The following is a 22,054-nucleotide window of genomic DNA, read 5'->3' on the forward strand; positions in this document are numbered from 1 at the left end:
AGTACTTTTCCCCAGAACGATATCTGGATTGGCAAAGGAAGCATCCCTCCATGTATTAAACCCATACTGTAGTATCTCAGCTTTGCAAGGCACAATACAAGGATTTTGGATGGTGCACATGCACTAGATGGTTGATTTTAATTTTGTCCACTCAGCATTAACCAACTGAGCAGTTAAAATTGTCTGTAGAACATGTCCACACCAATCCTGCTGATGTCCAACAGATTCCAATCTTAACCTATTCTTATAAGCAGGTGCGAGGGACAGCAACCAGAAGCTAGTGACTTCTTCACTAGATATGCACATCAAGTACCAATGAACTCACTGGGGCCCAACTGCAATTTTAACCAGAAGCCTTTCAGGCCAACCTTGTGGAAAGAGGAGCTGGGACCATTTTTTTTTTGTTGTTTTTTGTTGCTTCCTTGTGGGGCCAAGAGCTTTTTTTGGACCCACAAGGAAAGCTTAGGCCTTCCCTACACTGGGCTTCTGCTATCCTTATCCTGAGGTCTGAGGCCCTCCCAAATCTCCTCAGAATCACTTATCTGAGTGCTGGCATCTGCTCTTTTAATCCCAGATGTAGCTCCCCACTGAGTTCAGGCAGAAGACTGATTCAGCCTATCCATATGAGGCCTGAGATGTCCCAGCGTCCCAGGCTGATTGCCTCACCTCAGCATCCACCCCAAACCCCTGCCCCACAGGCATTAAACCAAGGGCTTTGGTTCCATGTCTCTGTATTTATTCTGCCTTCACTAACTTTCCCCTCCCCCCACCCCACAACCTTTTGAAAGGTTGAATAATAAAATTAAAATATTCCTTTAAATTTTAACAGTAGTTTTTTTTTAAGGGTCACTGTGATGCAAATTCTTCCCATTCCCCAAGTATAATTACAAACTCTGAAATGTAAGGCCTAAACTTAAGCTCAGAGAGACAGTTTAGATTTCACTGTTTCACAAAAGAGGCAATGAATGTGTGGAACATTCTAGCAATGGGAGGAGTTGTGGTGAATAGTATAAGCAGCTTGAAAGGGGAGAATTTGCTTTGAAAGAATTGATCGAGGTGTATAAAATAATATGGCATGTTTTGAACTAAATGAATATAAAATCTTCTATGAAGCTGCGCAATTGGGCTGTATTTTGAAAATATTTTCTTGAAAAAAAAATTGCACTAAAAACATTATTTGAAATATTTAAGAATGGTAACGTGGCATAATTTTACTACTACAGTTGAAAATGGCTTTCTCATAAAATATAAGCATTTTTAACCAATGCCTGATCCACCACCTGTGAGTACGCTGATTTTAAATAACTGAAAGTGACTTTTAAAAAAATACACGGAACTATTTACTGCATACTTAACACCTGAAAGGAAGACAAAGAGTTTCTTGTTCAGGCGTTGGATGAGACGAAAAATGAAACGGAACTGGAGACAAGGAGAGTTTTGAAATAGGGTGAGTCCAATATTGGACTTGAAACGTTAGCTCTGTTTCTCTCTCCACAGGTGCTGCCAGATCTGCTGAGTCTTTTTTCCCAGCATTTTCTGTTTTTATTTCAGATTTCCAGCATCTGCAGTATTTTATTTTTATTTACGAGTTGCCTTGGTGCCCAGTAGTCAGTTTCTTAGTAAAGTAAAATTAATTAGAATTTTGTAAAATATTCATTTTTAGTGCCTTCTCAAAAACCTGCAAAAGGACATTGACAGTGGCTGCACCATGGTGAATCATTTGACATAGGGACGGTTTTGTGGAGAAAGACAGCTTCCAGAGCAATATTGTTTTAGACTCGTGCAAAAGATCATGGAAACTTGATTTGCACCGGACCTAACTTGTGCTTGAAATTCCTTAAGTTTTTCATGGGGGAATATAACAGTAATATAACCTAGCAGAAAACCTGGCCCTCTGTCTTTAAAATGTTTTACCTGTCGCTTATCCAGTCTCCCTTCTCTAGAAAGCAACCATAATGCTGGTTTCTAATGAAATGTAAGATTCCAAACACTATATTTTATTTTAATACACGAAAACCAGAGAATAATTTACATCAGCTCATGATGATAAAGTCTACTTTAAAGTTCCATTCCATTCTTCTCAATTTATTCCCTGCATGTCCAGAGTAACTACTTTCATGGGCAGAGTGGACAATGCAACCTTCACTGTTGCTATATTTGTCTTTCCACCAGGAAGCATTGTTGCACTGTACAAAAAGGGAGTGTTTATCTTTTTCCCACAATGATTTCTACTTCCCTCCATCCTGATTTTCCAAATAGTAAAGACTCAAATCAAAATGTAAGCATTCAGTCTTAAATCCAATATTGCAGCTACCAGCCTGTCCCAGCCAAGCTTTCTTAGAATCTCACTGTCAGCTCAAATAGAAGCAATTTGACTATAATTAATCTTACAAATACTTACTGATATGTATATAGTATGTGATTAAATAAACTGAAAGACAGCATTAGCTGCCTTTTGCGATATAAAGCTCTGAAATTGGTTAAATATAGACCGTAGTCATGGTTAATTTCAGCAGACTGCTTCAAGAGCCAATTCAATAAACCATTTACATCAAGCATGATGACTTTTGCAGTCAGCTACATTTTAACAATGTGTGCTATAATTTACCAATGGACTGGTTTTAAACAGGAGAGAATGCTTTGAACTGCTTTTTATTTTTTTTGTTTAGTTTGGGTTACATGCATAAAATGCAAAGAGCTGAGTTATGCAGAGGCGACAGCTTCCTTCCTGCACGAATTGCTGCTGTTGTGCAGGCTGCATGTGCTGTATCAGCCTCTACCCTCTCATTATTAACTTTCCTTGTTTGTCATCAATCTTCATTTGGTTCAGGTTGCCTTTGCAGTTGCTGCAGCAGGATGGCGTAGGCTGTTATGGCATCTCTGTGTCTTCTATAATCTATTCTTACCCTATCATTTTTATTATAGATCAAGAATTCTCTACATCTGTGAAATATGCTGCACGATTTGTAACAAATCTTAAGTGCAAGATTGGAAAGACAAAACATCTTTTGCTAAACTGGGTAGGACTTCAAAACCATAAATAATCTACTAGGCAGTATTTACTTATACATGTCAATATATTGATCAAATGTTAAAGAACCATCAGTAAATTAAATTAATATGACAGAACAAATGCTTATTTTTTTTTGTTTTACGTGAGTTTTTATGGTTTTGTGCTAATTAGTCCAACTTTTCTCTTAATAGAAACTCCACGGAGATTTTCAGAAGAAGTGTTTCTAAAAGTACAATTATTAGGTTTGATGTTTGACAAATAACTTTTACTGCGGAGACATGTCAAAGCTTGAATTGTTATGTTTTTCCCCTGTTTAGTTTCCTGCTGATAGCACATTATGTAGTGAGCAGTTCTGATTAAATATCATTTGCAGACACATATTTTCAGCAAACAATATTTTTTTTTCAATCCCGCATGGACAGTACCTGAATATCAGAGATAGGCATTCGTATAAATTTCTCCTACAAGACGCAGTTTGGCTTATTAAATATAATATTCGCGTTCCACAGTCGGCACCTTTTGGCTATGCACTCAAAATCATTCATGGCGGTCTCTAGCCTGTCATAAAGATTCCAGATTTGATTATATGTTCACACAACGACAAAAAAATATTGGCAATGGGAACCAGTTTAATTTTCCTTCAGATTCCAAAGATTAAAATAGCAACCTGCAGATTGCTAAAACTGACAGCATTAAATAGATCCAATTTAACTTGGGGGTGTGGGGGGGAGACTAAGTTAATTACTATTTTCCCTTCTCGCCCTGGCGTCACATTGCAACTTGCACCAGAATAGAAAGCTATCAGATGGTTGTTGCATAGAACCTTTATTATCACGTTCCAATAGTTGATTCAGCGCGGGTTTCCTGCCATTTTCATAATTTTTTACAGTTCCAGCTACAATGAAATACGGCAGTGATTTGCTAAAATTGAGTTACACCAATAATCTCTCTGGTTGCACAACGGCCAAATTCAGCTTTCAGAGAAAGCACAGGGAAGGGGAAATCCTTCCAACATCATGCAAAAACCGACAAGAGAACAAACAAACAAAAATAATAATAATAATCTAACTGAACATCCAGCTGTGCCCCGCAGACTGAGCGATAGCGCCCTTTCCCGCCGTGGTCACCAGTAAAAACAATTGGAGCTTTTGTTCGCTGGGTTAGACCCTTTCGCCGACCGGTTTAACCATTGCACTGCGATTTTCCCAAAGACCGGACTTGTCAATTTAGCATTCAGTTCAAATCGTGAATTTTGCAAAGTGAAGTTCGCTGAATTGGAACCCGACTCTTCCCACGTTCCAATTGCAAAGTTGTTAAAAACAGCGTCATATCCCCCATATATGTATATATATATATGTAATTTTACGTGGGGGCGTCTAGTTTATGTAGGGACTGACACACGTCTGGGTGTTGTACGTAACGAATACACAACTGCGTGCATTCTTTCAACCCAATCTACATAGGCACATAACAGAGCCAGGCGGACATACGCACTGAGACCAATGTTAACAGTCTCGCTGGTAATCATTTAATCAAGGATCCCCTTCTGATGCAGACCACTGCTGAAAGTGTCCGGGAGAAAGAGAGAGAGGCAGTGCTGAGAGAGGGAGAGAGAGAGAAGGGGAAAATCCAAGGAGTTCTCTACATTAAACAGAAATAGCGAGAGAGAGAGACAATTACCCCCTTACTGGTATTCAGTTGACGCGTTGTCTCTAACTGAATCCGAGCTCTGGATAAGATAACACATTGTGAAAACCTACTTTGCCAGCAGAGATCGGAGAGAAGAGAAAAAGTGGGAGGGGGGCTGGTGGGGGAAGGAATTCTGCTCCGAATCTGTTTAGGCTGAAACAGATCGTCGGCTTTCGTATCAAACAGTTGGCTGGGTTTGTGTGCATTGATTCCCCCCACCCCGCCTTTCCACCGATCAGACGGGATTTAATTTTTATTTACCACCCCCCAGCCTCTTCCCCCCCCCCTCCCCTTCTTGCCAGCACCGGCTCGGCAGAGGGTGTTAGTTTTGTTTTTCCAGCGGGCACCAAACTGGAACGAACAGAGGCGCTTAGCACTTCCCCTACATAGAAAAAAAGAGAAAGAGAGAGAGAGGGAAAGGGGCAGGAGGCTGGCGGAATATGCAGAGATTGCAGAATTTCTCTGTCCGGCACGTTGTGCTCAGCGGTCAGCGAAACGTTTGGGACTTGAGATCAGGTGCCAAGTGCAACTGAGAGGAATCTGGATTTTATGTTTTACTGTCTGCGGGGGACGGCAGCCAGGAAACAAGGGAGCGAAAGTGTGACTATAATGGATTGTAATGCCTGATTATGTACTTGCTTCGTGCATGCAGTTTTTTTGCGATGCCTATTCTTATTAGAAAGCTACCAGGGCTTCGCATAGTGCTGTGTTCCTGCTGGGGTTACATACCGACACACTTCTGGCTGGATTGATCTGCAACTGTTCTGGACTTTTCTGCACCCCACCACCCTGGATCTGTTCTTATACAATCATTCTTTTCGTTTATTTTATTTTTTCTTTTTTTTAATGAGAAAAAAAAATATCAGTTGAAACAATTCATGGCATGAAATGGGAGGCGAGTGCCACTGTGTGAAAATGCTGTCGTGGTTGGTGTGGTTACAGATCGTGCTCGGTTTGGCTTGGGGCAATACGACGACGGACCTCTGCGAGATGATGTGCTCCTGCACCGAGGTGGAAGGCGTTCTGCACATCGACTGCGAGAGGAGAGGCATCTCCAACCTGCAGCATTTCAGCGCGCCCACTTCCCGCTTTTACCAACTCTTCCTGCACAGCAATTCCCTGTCCAAACTCTTCCCCAACGAGTTCGCCAACTTTTACAACGCGGTCACTCTGCACCTGGAGAACAACGGCCTGCACGACATCATCCCGGGGGCTTTCCTGGGGCTGCAGTTGGTCAAGCGGCTGCACATCAACAACAACAAGATTAAAGGCTTCAGGAGGCACACCTTCCTGGGGCTGGACGACATGGAGTACCTGCAGGCGGATTTCAACCTGCTCAGGGACATCGACCCCGAGGCTTTTCGGGACCTCAACGAGCTGGAGGTGCTGATCCTGAACGACAACCTCATCACCTCCCTCCCGCCCGATCTCTTCCAAAACGTGCCCATCACCCATCTGGATCTGCGGGGGAACAGGCTCAAAACGCTGCCTTACGAAGGGATTTTGGAACTGATCCCCGGGGTCGCTGAGATCCTGCTGGAGGACAATCCTTGGGACTGCACTTGCGATTTGCTGCCCCTTAAAGGTGAGGCGGAGAGTTCTGGCATTGGAATTAAAGGGGTGGCGGGGTTGGTTGGTTGGATCGGTGGAGCTTGGTGGTGGTGGAGAGAAAGGGCTAATAATGATCATCAATAATTATAAACGCTAGATGGCGGAGTTGGGTAAAAGGGTGCTTGCAGCCCAAGCTGCTCCGGGTAAATAGCAGTGGTCTGTCTGTCTGCATTCATTGAAGGCTGCTAGAGGGGGTACATTAAGTTTTGACAACCTGTGCCAAGTCTGAAGTGAACAGCACAGAACAATGCAGCCTTAACTGACCCACACAGTTTTCATTCAGAATGGGCTGAGAGGGAGAAAGGAGGCTCAGTGAATTGATGAAATGGGCTCGGGTCTCGCTCATAACATGCAAGAGTTTCAGTTGTGTATCTTCTTTGAAAATGTCTTTTTGTAGCAGTGACGCTTGGCAACACTACAGCTCACTATTCTCAAATTATAGCTTTATGCTTTTTTGGCCATTTTCCTGTGATATTCTACACCCCCGTCTCGATAGTTTTAATTTCATGGTTTGTTATTTTTGCTATTTGTCATCAAAGACTTGGTAAAATTGAGAGCTGGGGGGAATGAAATATTGCAGGTTCTGAATGCCACCAATCTATTGCATTAGCAGATTTGACCAGGATGAAGTTGTGTTATAGTCAGAATTGGTTCTGAAGTTTGTGAACCCTTTATGTTAATACTTTGCACATTAATTTTGATAAGATATGCTTGTGATATGTTTTAATAATATGACAGCAACTAACAGTGGTTGTTATAACAAAATATCAGGATCATCTCCAATCTATATTGTTTTTCCCTTCAAGAATGGCTAGAACACATCTCTCATTCAGCTTTGATTGGAAGAGTAGTTTGTGAGGCACCCTTGCGATTACAAGGAAACGACCTGAACGAAACATCCGAATACGATTTATGCCCTTGGAAGATTGATAATGATTTAAGCCTTGTTGCTCCACCTGCTCAAGGGGCTTCTGGGCTGCCCCCAACTCCCGCCTTTCAGCATCCCAGGTCACCAACTTCAGCATCAGTGCGCAAAGGACTATCAAAGCCACGTGGCAACTGGCAGAGGACAAGACCTTCGGCCAATGCTGTTGTACCGAACGGCAGTAGTAGTCCCCTTTTATTAGCTGGATGCCCAACAGCTTGTAGCTGTTCTATCAATAGCCCTGAATCAGGCCTTGAGGTAAACTGCAGGGGCAGCAAGCTTGAGAGTATAGCTGACCTTCAGCCCAAACCAGTAAAAGCACAGGAACTGTTCCTAAGACAGAACAATATAGAAATCATTAGGAAAACTCATTTCCTCGACTACAGCAGGTTGACTTTGTTGGATTTGGGAAATAACGCCATAAAGTTAATAGAAAACAACACCTTTCTTAATCTCACTGATTTGCGTTGGCTGTATCTGGATAACAATAACTTGGAAACACTCATCCCTGATATGTTTGCAGGTCTGCAAAATACAGAGTATCTGAATTTGGAGTTCAATTTAATTCAGTTAATCCTACCAGGCACATTTAATGGGATGCCAAATCTGAGAGAATTGTTTTTACATAACAATCTGTTGAAGTCTTTGCCTGTAGATGTGTTTTCTTCTGTCTCACTCTCCAAGCTAAGTTTACACACCAATTATTTTATGTATCTCCCAGTCACTGGTGTTTTGGATCAGCTAACTTCAGTTGTGCAAATCGACCTTCATGGAAATCCATGGGATTGTTCATGTAACATCATTGCTTTCAAGCAGTGGGTTGAGAGGATGGGCACTGATGTTGTAATGAGTGAATTAAAATGTGCATCTCCTGAACAATTTTGGGACAGAGATATTAAGTCTATAAGCAATGAGCTGATGTGCCCAGAGTTGTATGCAAAAATTCATCTAACGTTTTCCTCATCAAGTAACATTACCATAACAACAGAGACAGGGACTCATGTGAATCCCTACTTGGAGACCAGCAGAGTTTCAATTTCGGTGCTGGTACCTGGCCTTTTACTTGTCTTTGTTACGTCTGCCTTTACGGTTGTTGGCATGCTGGTGTTTATCTTGAGAAATCGTAAGAGATCAAGAAAAAGGGATAACAACTCTTCTGCTTCAGAAATTAACTCCTTGCAAACAGTGTGTGATTCTTACTGGCACAATGGGCCTTACCATGCAGAGGGACCTCACAGAGTATACGATTGTGTTACACACTCCCTTTCAGACTAGGCTTCCTGAAATGAAATGCTGAAAATATAGAGTGTGATTTAAAACAGCACATTAAGCGGAGATGAGGACTTGACGTTTTGTGGTTAAGCCCCTGATGTAAATACTGATACTATAGGCTTCTGCTAAAATTCTGCAACAGAATGTTGAACTCAGCTTTCTAATGAAAATAGAAAGTGCACATGCTAAGGAAGTGCGTATAACTTTTAGAACTAACAACTTTTCTCCCGCTGTGAAACATACATGTATTTCAGAAGAAAGCACGGACAGAAATGCTGTGCTTTTTAGTGGTCTTTTCATGTTGATATTCCAAATGTAAATGACAATTAATCAGTTGTATAAAAAAATATAAAGAAGATTTGTTGTCATTTGGAAATATGGGAGAATTGTAAAAAGAATACACAAAAGGGGGAAATAGATACAGCATTTAGGTTTTACGGTTGTAAATTTGCACGAACGCATGAATGTATTGTACAGAACTGTCTAATTAGAAACAAGTGATGCATGTCATGCATGAACTCAACACCACAGGGATACATCACATAGCTGGAGGAAATAGCTATTACTATACTCCATTCATGAGTACTAATTGTATTCTATGAAGTCATGTACCCTGTATTGATCACAGTGACCTTCCCTGTTTATTTTTCCTGTGATTATAAATTGTGCAGTTTGTGCTATTATTGCTTAGATAAGGTGTAAGCTGCAAGTTCATCTTGTTTTAGACCATATTTGTTTGTGCATGGTTAGTAACTATTTATTTTATCTTATGAATTTTCCCATGTTTTAGGTGTTATTTTATATTTGCTAATGCCGATTTCCATCTAAATTTCATAGTAGTTACTATGTTTTGTACTGTGGTATAGGAGTTAAAATGGCCAATGGAATATTCCTTTTTTTTAATTTTGGGAATAAATATATAAAGTACACATAAGCATGACCAATTAATGTCATTCAATTGCTCAAGCTGCATCAGTGATATGATGTAAACTGTTCTGTTCAAGTCATCGTTATGTAACATAATAAAACAGAAAATACTACGGAGGTCGCACTTAGAGGACATTTAATAGGATTATTTTAGAGTTTTATAATGGCAAATTTTTCAACATTAAAATGACTGGTTTAATCTGAAGGCTGATTTAGTTATTTAGCCCTCATGACAGCAGAATTCCCATCTGTACGAAGAGCTTTGCACATGCTTATGCTTAGATATTAAATATTTATCAATCACCATTTTATTCAAATGTTTTGCAGCTTTTAAACTTTAGGAAACCCTGACATTTTCCAAAATGTTCTGAAGAAACAATGGTATTTTTCCCTGACTGCAGAAACTAGTAACATTCATGATGCCCAGGAGTGACTGCAAGCACCCAAAGCTCTACATGAGATGCAGAAGTAATGATCATCTGGTTTCACATTGATCTGTGAACTACGATGTCACTTAAGTGGTCAGCACATTGGACTGACAGTGCAAAGTGCTGGCAGTCTTGGCAACGGATACCTTGTTAATAGAATATATTGGCAGTAAATGATGCCTCAGCTCATAAAATTCCTTCTTTGTTTTAAAACAACCCATGTTATTGCAATGCTTAGAATTCATAAACAAGCAGACTTGACTTACATCCTATGTTTTTGAGGAGTCAGTCAAGCATCCATCTGACAATGTTTATTTAATATTCCATTCATATGAAACAGATAAATGTTAATGTCAAAACATGGTGACTGATGTAGTAATATGATTTTACAAGCACTGGTTACCTTACATTAAGGAGCTAAAATCACTCTACCTCTTGTGTGAGCTTAGACATTGTTGTTTGTAAGCTGTGGGACCACAGGGAGTATGAGAAATCTGCTGAATCCTTTTATCATCTGATATCCATGCTCCCATTCTCCAGCAGGACTCACTAGTAACTGGCCTTGGAGCAAGAATCCTGGTTGATTTTATCTTTCTCCAAACCAATTTTAGGCCAATTTATTGCTGCTACAACCACCATATTGAGATCATCAAACAAACACAGATCAGGGATTAAATTGTGAGATACACCTGTTCAACATAGCTCCATACTGCACCTAGCATGCTGGTTACCTCATGAAACACCAGTAGAACTAGGAGTAATTCTCCTCTAATTTGATATTGTAAAGATTTTTTTTGTACAAATAGGAATACATCTTAGATTGTGTAATTATTTTAGGAATCATGATCTTGAAATTATGCAGTGTGAAAATTAGTGTATGACTAATGCATTTGTATGAAATTTCCTTGTCTGCTACTTTAATAGCAGTTCGACTGTTTTAATGACTGTTGAAATATTAGACAAAAAAGTTTTATTCAAATTTACAGTGTATTTATATAATATATATACATAATTTCAAGGCCCAGTGTGTTATGCTGCCACCTTAAAATTATTTTAAAGACATAGAGAAGGGAACTGTTATAGTGGAGGGAGAGGAATCCTAAAGAACCTTATTATAATCTGATAAAATTTGAGCTATGTATAATTTAAATTTAATGTTCAAATTTGATTTCTTTCCAGAGCAGGAAATATGCACTGAGTCATTGTGTTCAAAAAAGAGTTAGAGATATTCCTGAGTAACTAGGGAATATAAGGATTTGGACTTCAGGACAATATAGGAGAGAAATTGAAGCTATTCTGAGCAAATATTGCAAATGAACCTAAATGAAAAGATGAGCTAGATGGGTTTAATGGTTCGTTTCTTAATTTGACCTTCTCGAGTTTCTGTTCTGGTGCTCTTAAGATACATGGCAGTGTTTAGCAGCTGCTGCTTCTATTCCCACAACAGAGACTGGAAAAAGGAATAGAGTGGGTGTATGTGGAGGCGACTGTTTGTGTTTGGAGGTGGGCAGTGTATGTTTGGAAGGGGCAATGTACGTGAGGAACAGGAGATGGTGCATTTGAGGAAGGAGGGGTGATATATGTCATGGAGATGGTATGAGTGGGTCAGTGGAGGGTGGGTGCATGAGGTGGGGCTGTGCATGTTAGGGCTGGCATCAACGCATGTGGTGGGGTGGGGATGTTGGGAGAGTTAATGTGTGGGGGAGAGCAGACTGTGTGGAGGAGGAGGTGTAAATTTAGGAGGGGGTTGTTGAGGGGGAGTGACTATGTGTTGGGGGGGGTGAAAGGTGTTTATGGTAGGGTGGTATGGGGGAGGGGTGTGTGTGCGTGGAGGAAAGAGCAGGAATATGTTAAGGAGGAGGTTTATGTGGAGGAGCAGGCATGATTTAATTTCTTCTGCAGTATTTTTTAGAAATGAGCCCCAGAGTTAACTTTAAAACTTTGAATTCAGATAAGATGCCTTCCAATCAATTAGCAGCACTTATTTAATGAAGGAAATGTAAACATTAAAGACATTTTGAATGATCAGTTGACATTTAAAGAAAAATTCTTCTGGACAATGTTCTGTGAATATAAGGTTTCCTCAAGGATCACAGAGGATTGGCAGAGTTCCAAAGCTTGTGATGAAGGTCTGTCCTCCTTAACACTGGAATAGAGCTTTTAGAGAAAAAAAGAATTTCTTCAGATAATTGGATGCCTTTGTTAATTAGACATTTCATTACCAATTAGGAAATTAGTGATGTTCTGATTTTTGTAATGAAATGGGGATAGATATGACTGTTTTTGTCTGTTCACAGTATCATCATTTTCAGAACACATTGATAGCAAAAGTCTATTAATTGGGACACCATGGTTGAAATTTAATTGTCCTATTTATCAAATTGTTCCCATTGAGTAAAAATCAATCAGTCTTGGTTTAATGCACTGGGAATCCATTGGTTTTTGAGAAATGGCCCTATTTAGCACAACTGCAGAGAGAACAGGCAAGTTAACATATCAGCTGGACTCTTCATCAGAACAGGAAGATAATACAGATGAACAGCATTTAGAAAAAAACAGAATACGGTGAAGGTGAAGGAAAAAAAAGTGCACACACACAAAGTAATACAGTGACTTACAAAGTGCATATGTGTAAGACAAGGCTGTTAAATGGCTGGTAATATTAACATTATTAATATTGACACAATGAGAGAAATTAAAGACTCTTAAAAGACAAAGGAAAAATATGTGATTCGTTGGGGTGTCGTTTCTGCTTTCATATCATCATAGGTTTACCTTGGAGAATATTGTGAAGTATTGGGGGGATTCACAGGCTAATTAATACTCTGACAGGTTGTGATGTGAAGATTCTTTTCATGGCTTCAATCATCTTTCTAACAGCCAAAAGGATAGTTATCCTTAAGTGGCACAACCAAAATGATCAGGTTCCACATCCAATAGATGTGAGTGTTCTACTAAATATCAGCCCAAGATTCAGAGGCTGTGCTCTATTTTTGACTGTATGGAGTGAGTCTTGAATCCTGAAGCTTCTAACTTATAAGTGGAAGATAACACCAAGCCAAAGGTTCAGGCCACTTGGGTTATTGGGAAGTAGAGAAGGAGGCATGAATAGTTGGCATAGCAGACTGCAGGAGCCTATGAGAAGTAAATGTAAAAAAAAAAACGAGGCCAGCATAGTATCCAACCCAAGATGCAGCCTGTTCCTCCCTCCCCATAAAACGCTGGTATATTTACCCTGCACTTCCTTACTTGAATTAAGTATTAATTATGTAGATTGATGTTTTGATCAAAGTTATAGGGGTCCGTGTATCTGAGGTGATTGGATATGTAACGGGATGCAAATATAGCTCCTGTTGAATGAATTGGGAGAAAACTGATATTGTCTATGGATATTGCAACCCAGAGACTTGGCAACAAGTGGTAAAATGAATGTTCTGATTTTGTGTGATTACATTTTGGGATCATAATATATACATAGAAATGTTCATCCATACATTAAATGAGTAGGGTAGGACTAGTATGTGGCTTGCTGAGAGAATGGCCTTGATATACTGAATAACTTTCATAAACACCAATTGTTTTATTCTTTGATGTTATGGGTATGACATTGGTGAACAATTGGATACTTTTTATTTCTTAGGTATTGCAATTGTTACTTTTCATTCTTTTCTCCTTGGTTTATATTTTCTCCTATTTCATACAAACACATACTCAGGTAATACATGTTAAGTAATGATAAGACCTACATGTTTTCATTCTTTTATTGCGTGTCATAGGCTTTCAGTTTAGCATTGAGAATAATGTGCCTCTGTGTGTTTTTATTTAACATTTCTCCCTTCATCTTCTGAAGGCACTGAATATTGGTGATATAATGTTCATCTCTTCCAAATGGCCATTTTACAGGATGAATCAAGATGGTGCACTATAGCCAGCTATTTGAACATGGGGAGCATCGCATCATGTTTAATTTTGTCTTTACCTCCCTATTTTGCGCACAGAATTGCATGTTGCCACTTTGAACCAAGGCTTATTTTAGCTGTCTCTTGATTCACGGCACTAAAACAAGTAGATTATCTGGTTATTATCATACTGCGATTCAGAGCACCTTGCTGAGAGTGAATTGACCACTGTGTTTCCTGAATTGCAGCAGTGACTATATGGTACCTTATTGAAGGCACTTTGGAAATTGAAATAGATTAATTCAGCTAAATTACCCTTATCCGCCCTTTCTGTTAATTCTTCCAAGAATTCAATAAGATTAGTCTAGAATGAACTCCCTTTCGGAAATCTATGTTAATTTATATATATATATATATATATAGATTTCTAGGGAATGGATTTAATGCTCCCTGATCGAAAGCAGGGAGATCTTATTAAATGCAATGGGCAACTTTTTGCAACCCACCCGCTTTTCCCTGACCCCACTAGAATCGTACCAATGGCAGGGGTGGCATCTGACAGCCCACCTGCCAGTGGGTCAGTTGAGGCCCCTTGAGGGCCTCATCCTGCCACACCAGGATTTAACTAGCGATGGGAGAGGCCCGTGCCAGGTGCCAAGCCCAGCAGGCTTCCTGCCATAGGCTGGTGTCAGGTTGAGAGGGGGAGGGGGGGTGGGGGGGGGGCACCCTCATTAACAGGCTCCCTGGGCACATTGGAGGGAAATCCGCCCAACACCTAACAGTTTTCCACCACCAGGATGCTCTTCCCCCTACAGCCTCTCAAACCCCATCACACAACCCCAAATGATCACCATTGCACATCTCTGTCCCAAAATGCTTCAGAGCTGCCAGCCTCTGATTGGCTGGCAGCACTCCAAGGCAGGACTTCCTGATCTAGAAGGGCTGAAGTGCTGCCTCCACTCTATTAATGGCCATTGGCTGTTAAATGGCTGCAGGGTGGTTCCCTTTCAGCATGCTCCTCCCCAGTTTTGACGGGGGTTGGAAAATCTGGAGCCTTATATAGTTCAGCCCTAGTTTTTTTCTACTTTTTTCTTTTAGTTGGGATTCCATTACCTTGCCTACCACCAATGTTAAGATTGTTCTATCTTCCTTTTTATATGTAGGAATCACACTAACCTCTGGAATTATTTCTTTTTCTAATTATTGTTACAATCTTTATTTAATCTTGCCACTGCTATCATTTCCATAACTTATTTTAATGTGCACAGGTGCAGTCCATTTGGATCAGAAGTTTTATCCTCTCTAATTTGATTACTTATCAATGATCTCCCTTCTTTCTATTTTAAATGCCTTTGTATACTTTTTGATCTCTTCTAATATCATGTCCATCATGGTAGCCTCATTGGTAAATAATGAGGCAAAGTAATTATTCAATAGTTCTGCTATTTTAGTATCATTGCCTGTGTATTTATTGCATGTATCCCTTAGTGTTCCCATCCCAACCCTTATTTTTCCCCTGTTGTTTATGTGTCTGTCGAATGCTTTACTATTTCTTTTTTATATTCCTTCAAACCTCTCCAAACCTCACGTCACCTTTTAGGAAAGATGCTGACACCAAGTAAAAGCAGTGCAGTGCCTCCACCTCAAGCCCTTATAAAGGGGACAAATGTCTTGAAAAAGGCAAATTCAGAAGGAAAAAAAAACACTAAAACTTGGGAAATATCTGGCACTGATCCAAACTGGCCTTGTATACCTTAACACGGAACTCCAGCTTGGAGCAGCACCAGTCATTTCCCAGGTTTTACTGTTTATTTCCTTCTGGAATTCAGAGTGTTTTAACAACTTTACCTTGCTTTAGTCTATATGTCTATAGTGTTTTGAAAGTATTTGCATACCTATAACAAGAAGTTGTATCTTTCTAACAATTATCAATCAGAAACCATCTATAATTGGGATCTAGTTATCACAGTGAGTCAGCACAAAGCCTTTTCACTTAGGAGAACTGGGTTCAGATCCAGGGCCGTCTGATGCAAGAAAACTTTACTCTTTCGGTTGGTTATCAGTGAACAGTTTGTGGGCAGTTGCAATCTTGTTCCTGCTGAACAGTAAACCCATCTATTACACTTCTGATGGTAGGAAAGCACTGACTGCCCGCAAATTCTTTCCTAACACTAGAAATGCTACCCAGGGTCAGATACTGTAAGTAGAGCTTTTCACACTTATTTAAATAGCATTTGCTTTTCCTTGTGCAGGGAACAGAACTAGACTCAGCCTGAAATAATGCAATATTTCATCATTATATTTGTTGATATGAAACAAAATGTGCTTTTGCTCAAGAGTTTTCCTATGAATTTGCAAAATGTTCAAACAGACTGAAATAATAATAGATATTAAAAAAACACTATGTGGCAGTCCTTAGAAATAAAAAAATAACATGTAAGTAATTTTGAAAACACTGAAAAATAAAATTGGGTTTGGAATTATTGCCCTTCAAAATATTTAAAGATTATGTAATGATGAAGTTTGATTAGTTTGACTCTGTCTCCTTATTGTTGCTTTTGCTAATAATGTTGATATGTAAAACATTCCTTTTTTACTCATGGGGAGAATTTTCTCGCCGTCGGGCAGGCTGGGCAGGAGTGGGCGTGGGTGGGCGTGCGGCTGATTGCTGCCCACGATCGGCCACATGCCGCCATTTTACGTGAGCGGGCCTAAATTGGCAGCGTGATGCGCACCTGGAGGCGCTCAGCGGGCAGGGGGAGGAGGGAGAGCGGGGCCTGCGCTCTTTCACACATGTGTGAGGAAGAGCGCAGAAATCTCCCTGAGGAGCTGTCTCGGGGAGATTAAGAGAAGCCATAAAAATGTGATAAATAAAAAAATTATTCAGACACGTCCCCTTTTGTGATACTGCAAGATCATCACTTGACCCCAGCTATTTACAATCTATATTAATGACATAGAGGAGGAGACCAAGTGTAATGTATCAAAGTTTGCTAATGAGAATGAAAAGCTGTGATGAGGACACAAAGAGATTGCAATAGGATTTGGATAGGCTAAATAAGTCGGCAAGAACGTGGCAGATCAAATATTATGTGGAATAATGAAAAGTTATCCACTTTGTTAGGGAAAAATAGAAAAACAGAATATTTTTTTGAATGGCAAGAAAATAGGAAATATAGTTATTCAGAGGGAGTGTTCTCGTATGTGAGTAAATTGGGTCTATGCGCTCTGGAATTTAAAGGAATGAGAGGTTATCTCATTGAAACATATACAATTCTGAAGGGGCTTGACAGAGCAGACACAGAGAGGTTGTTTCCCTGATTGGGAAATCTAGAACATGAAACCACAGTCTTGGGATAAGGGGGCATCATTTAGGACTGAAATAAGGAGAGATTTCTTCATTTAAAGTGTTGTGAATCTTCGGAATTCTCTATGCCAGAGGGCTATGGATGATCCATCATTGAATATAATTAAGGCTAAATTTCACAGGGAATCAAGGCAAGCAAGCTGGAAAGTAGAATTGAAGCTGAAGATCAGCCATGATTGTATTGAATGGCGGAGCAAATTTGATGGCCCATATGGTCTATTCCTGTCTCTTATGATCTTATAAATCACAAAAAGTTGATAAACAGGTACAGCTCAGATTTACAGAACTGTTACGGTGTAGAAGGAGGCCATTCAGCCCATCATGTCTGCACTGGCTCTCCGAGCATTTTAACTTAGTTCCAGCCTCCTGCCTTTTGCCTATAACCCTGCACATAGTTTCTATTTAGATAATCATCCAATTCCCTCTTGAATGCCTCAATTGAACCTGCCTCCACCACACTTCCGGGCAGTGCATTCCAAACCCTAACTGCTCGCTGTGTCAAAAAGCTTTTTTTCACCTTGCATTTACAACCAATTAGGTAAAAACAAATGGTTGTTAGCTTTTACTACAAAGGGATTGGAGTATAAGAATAAAGAAGTCTTAGTGCAGTTATATATGGCCTTGGTGAAATCACATCTGGAGCAGTGCAGTTAGTCAGCACTGTCTCCTTACCGAGGAAAGGATATATTTGTCTTAGAGGGAGAGGTTCACCGGGTGAACTGCCCGAAAAGTAAAGGTTGAGTAGACTATGCCTTTTTTCTCTAAAGCTTAGAAGAATGAGAGATGAACTACATACACAATTCTTAAGGGACTTGACAGGTTATATGCTGGGAAGATGTTTCCCCTGGCTGTGGAGTTCAGAGCTAGGAGTCATGGTTGTGTATTGCACTATGTAAGACATGCAAGCAGCCATTATTGAACTAATTCTGTTTATGACTTCCCAACAGAGAGGGAAGCAGAAAGGGCAATATAACAAAATGATCAGACCTTGCAAAATACTAAACTCCCTCAGCAATTAAAAAAAAATCTTATGGATTAAAGTGTAAATAGTACCTGTACATAATTCATCAGATGAAATGTGACTAAACCAATATCAATAATACCTGAAATTTAACAGGTTGGGTTGCATGGTATTTTTACTGTAATAACAACCAAAACATAAATAACCAATACTACCAGAGTTATTTGCATGTAAAGGAAAATTTCTCTTTAACAGCACTTTGTGTTTAACAAAAATATCACCATTTGAAAAGAACAATATTGTTTCTTCCTTTCTACATACTATTAATTAACCTTTTTGGCTCCTTTCTCCTGTTATCTGGGCATCTTCTTTGCTGGGTCAAAATCCTGGCACTCCCTTCCTAATAGCACTGTGGGTGTATGTACATCACATGGGCTGAAGCAGTTCAAAAGGCAGCACACCATCATCTTCTCAAGGGCAATTAGGGATGGGCAATAATGCTGGCATAGCCAGTGGCACCCATAGTCCTGTGAATTAGTAAATTAAAAGAAAATTCCATTGGCTTGACTCTGCTCTCTCAGTATCTCTGATTGTGTCAGATCTGAACTTTAATGCCTACTACTTATTCCGCTTAATGATTGAGACTGTGACATTGATTTGTCTTAATCAAAGGCCGGAATTTTCCAACCCCTTGCGCTGTCGGGTTCTTCCGGTCCCGTCGATGTAATGGGAGATTTCAATGGCTCACTCGCCCTGCCGGGGGGGGTGCTTTAAAATTCCAGCCAAAAACCCTGACTCACTTTGCTGTGCAGATGGATTCTGTGACATCAAGAAGCTTGGAGGTTCCTTGTGCCTTTCAGTTTCTTTGTGACTCTCACTTTGGACTGTTGGAAAAATTTGGATTATAGGAGATTTGTCATGTTCTCCCTTTGTCATATTTCCTATTTCAAGCAAATAATTTACATGACACTGACAGAGCCTTTCTCCAATCTTAAATAGATTTGTGAATTCACCTAGTCTCTACACAACAACTGCAATCACAAATTTCTCCTCATCACCTCGGTGTTTCTTTACCAGGATCCTCTGACTAGCACTGAACACTATAAGTTTCATGCCTCATGTATCATGGCTCATCTTCACTTTCTCTTTCCTCTTGCTTTACTGTTGATGTCAGTCCTAAGCAAACTAAACCTTGTCCTAAGAGGATGTTTAAACACTAACTCATAAAGTGATCGATTTGTTCTAGATGATGGGATTATTCTGTCAGAGAACAGAAAATTGTCCAGCCTGTGTCGAAGAGAAACATGGAAATTGCTGCCTAGCTTGTCGCCTAGAAAATACTTCTGCAAAGATCTCTTCACAATCTGTGCACTTTTTTCTGCAGCACCGTTCAATGCTTGGTGATAAGGGGTGATTAGAGTGTGATTGACTCCTTACTGAAATGTTTCAAATTCTTCTGGCATAAACTGTGGACCATTATCTGACACCAACACTTCTAGCAACTCATAACTTCTCAAAACAGCAATAGTTTTGGCACTTGTGGTATTGTGGTATTCCTTGAGCTATCAACCAAAACAAGGTACTCTTTCCCTCCCACCTCAAAGAAATCCTTTGTTTGACCATGAATGAATGATCATTTCTCGTTTTGAGACACACTTCACAACTTTTCTCCAACTCTGGTCTAACCTTGCAAAATGGCAATTGTATGTTGTCCTTTATCTTGACTTCAGCCTTGAGATGCTTAATTTTATAATTTGGTCCTCCTTGCTCAAAGACCACTTTGTGCTCTCTTTGCACTTTCTCACTGCCAGACCTATTCTTACTGTAAATAACTCTGCCCAGTTTAACTGTATTTTCTTCCATTCCTTCCCATCAGGGAGGCTTTGATCCCTTCTACTGCTAACGATAGCCAGTAATAGGGTGCATCACCATATTTTTAAAAATTATTTATTCGTTCTTGGGATGTGGGCATCGCTGGCTAGGCTAGCATTTATTGCCCAGTCCATTGCATTTAAGAGTCAACCACATTGCTGTGGGTCTGGAGTCACATGTAGGCCAGACCAGGTAAGGACAGCAGATTTCCTTCCCTAAAGGACATTAGTGAACCAGATGGGCTTTTACAACAATCGGCAATGGTTTCATGGCCATCGCTAGACTTTTAATTCCAGACTTTTGTTGAATTCAATTTCTACCGACTGTCGTGGTGGGATTTGAGCCCGGGTCCCCAGAGCATTCCCCTGGGCCTGTGGATTACCAATCGTCCAATATTCCACCCTAACACACACTTTACCTAACACTGAAATACTATTATTGGAATAACTAGTCAGTTTCACACCAGTTTTGCACCGGGAATGTGACTTAAAGACTAATTGTACACTTCTGAAATAACAGAACGGCCGCAGCTGTATCAATGATGAAAGTAAGTTGTGAATGTCAAACTTTTATTTCTACTGTGAGTGCTGGAATTTTATCTTCAGCCTTATTACTCTCATCTCCCATGTGCTGTTTTATTTTTGTTTTCTGAGTACAATTCTTGATCTTCCTGCTCGATGACATCAGCTTCTGTTTCCATCTCTTATCGTGTGCACATTCAAGGATTTCCAGACTCCTGACCTAGCTTTACATCTACCATGACCTCAGCCTGGTGTGTAGATGTGACTTGGGGCTGCATCTTCTGGTCGGCGAGCAGGGGTTGGGGGGGGGGGGGGGGGGGGGGGGGTGGAGGGATTGCGGGGGCCTGCTCGCGGATGTGTAAAATGACGTGGGGTGATGTCGGGCGGGCATCCTGGTGTCACCCCGCATCATTTAGCTTTTCAGTTCGGCTACTTAAGGTCTTTTAAAAAGTAATTAAGCCAATTAACGGACCTGCCTTAAGGTTGGCGGGGAGCCCCTGCGGCATTTAGAAAAAAACATAAACCTCATCCACATATGGGATGAGGTTTCATGAGGGATTTGAAATATTTATAAGACGTTAAAATAAAAGAAATTGACATGTCCCAGGGCATGTGACAGTGTCACATGAGGGGACATGTCAGGAACTTTTTTTTAACACTTCCAAAACGTTTTAAAACTTCCAGCGATCTCCCTGAGGCAGCAATTAGCCTCAGGGAGACCTGTGCACTCTCTCACGTGCGAGAAAGAACGCAATCTCAGTTCAGGGACCCACCGCCGCCACCCCCCCCCCCCCCCCCCCCCCCCCAACCCGCACATGGAGTGCTCAGAGCTTCCGAGCAGACGTCTCGCTGGGCGGGCCTTGATTGGTCCGACCACATAAAATGGGGGCACTGATCGGGAACCTGTTCCCCCGCTCCCGCACATCCACCACCCCCCCCCCCCAACCCCGACAGGGGGAAAATGTTGTCCTTGGTGCTCTACTGAAACTTGAAGCTTTACTGTACAGTTTCCTCTCTTCCTGGATATGTCTGACCTTTCTACAAGCATTGTACTTGGACTATAAATGGGGACATTTAAATGGTTGGTAGTTTTATGGCAATGGTAGCATCTAAATTTTTGACTCTAAGGCTGTCAACTCATCTTCCATGGCCTATATCTCACTGAAGTCCAGTGGATGTCCATTGCCAATGCAGGAAGAGAACTTTCTTGCAACTGCAACTATCTCTATCTGTCATTTCCATGGCTGTGGCCTCATAGGTCATCTTCCCCTTTAGCTTATTGCCTTTGCTCGAAAGTTTGACCTGGATTTTATTGTCCGTTAGGCCTCCTTAGAATATATCTCTAAGATTGATTTCCAGTTTTGTGCCATACCCACGATGATGAGAGAGTTTCTTTAATTTGAGAATGTAATCTGCAACAGTCTCACTTGTCAACTGCTTCCTTTCATGGACAACATCTTCGTGTAACTTCATTCTTAGTCATGACATAATGAGTCCAAAATTTAATTAATTTCAGCACATTCCATAATGCTAAAAACTACATCAAAAGTATCCTGCCCTGTCATGATG

At 40.5% G+C, this 22,054-nt stretch overlaps 1 protein-coding gene across 1 annotated transcript; it reads left to right on the plus strand.

Annotated features, from left to right (window-relative positions):
• Positions 1-5,617: 5,617 nt before the first annotated feature.
• LOC121284223 (SLIT and NTRK-like protein 1) lies at positions 5,618-9,639 on the plus strand. The gene is made up of 2 exons (XM_041199516.1): positions 5,618-6,287; positions 7,120-9,639. The coding sequence occupies exons 1-2, from the start codon at positions 5,618-5,620 to the stop codon at positions 8,511-8,513; spliced, it is 2,064 nt and encodes a 687-aa protein (XP_041055450.1). The 3' UTR covers positions 8,514-9,639.
• Positions 9,640-22,054: the final 12,415 nt, after the last annotated feature.

Source organism: Carcharodon carcharias, chromosome 11 (assembly GCF_017639515.1).
Source record: "Carcharodon carcharias isolate sCarCar2 chromosome 11, sCarCar2.pri, whole genome shotgun sequence".
NCBI classification, from domain to species: domain Eukaryota; kingdom Metazoa; phylum Chordata; class Chondrichthyes; order Lamniformes; family Lamnidae; genus Carcharodon; species Carcharodon carcharias.

What these genes read in the sequence shown, in the direction of transcription:
- LOC121284223 (XM_041199516.1), top strand. Translation starts at nt 5,618, where the DNA reads ATGCTGTCGTGGTTGGTGTGGTTACAGATCGTGCTCGGTTTGGCTTGG. An exon ending in CGATTTGCTGCCCCTTAAAG is followed by an intron (nt 6,288 to 7,119) that starts GTGAGGCGGAGA and finishes TTTCCCTTCAAG; the next exon opens with AATGGCTAGAACACATCTCT.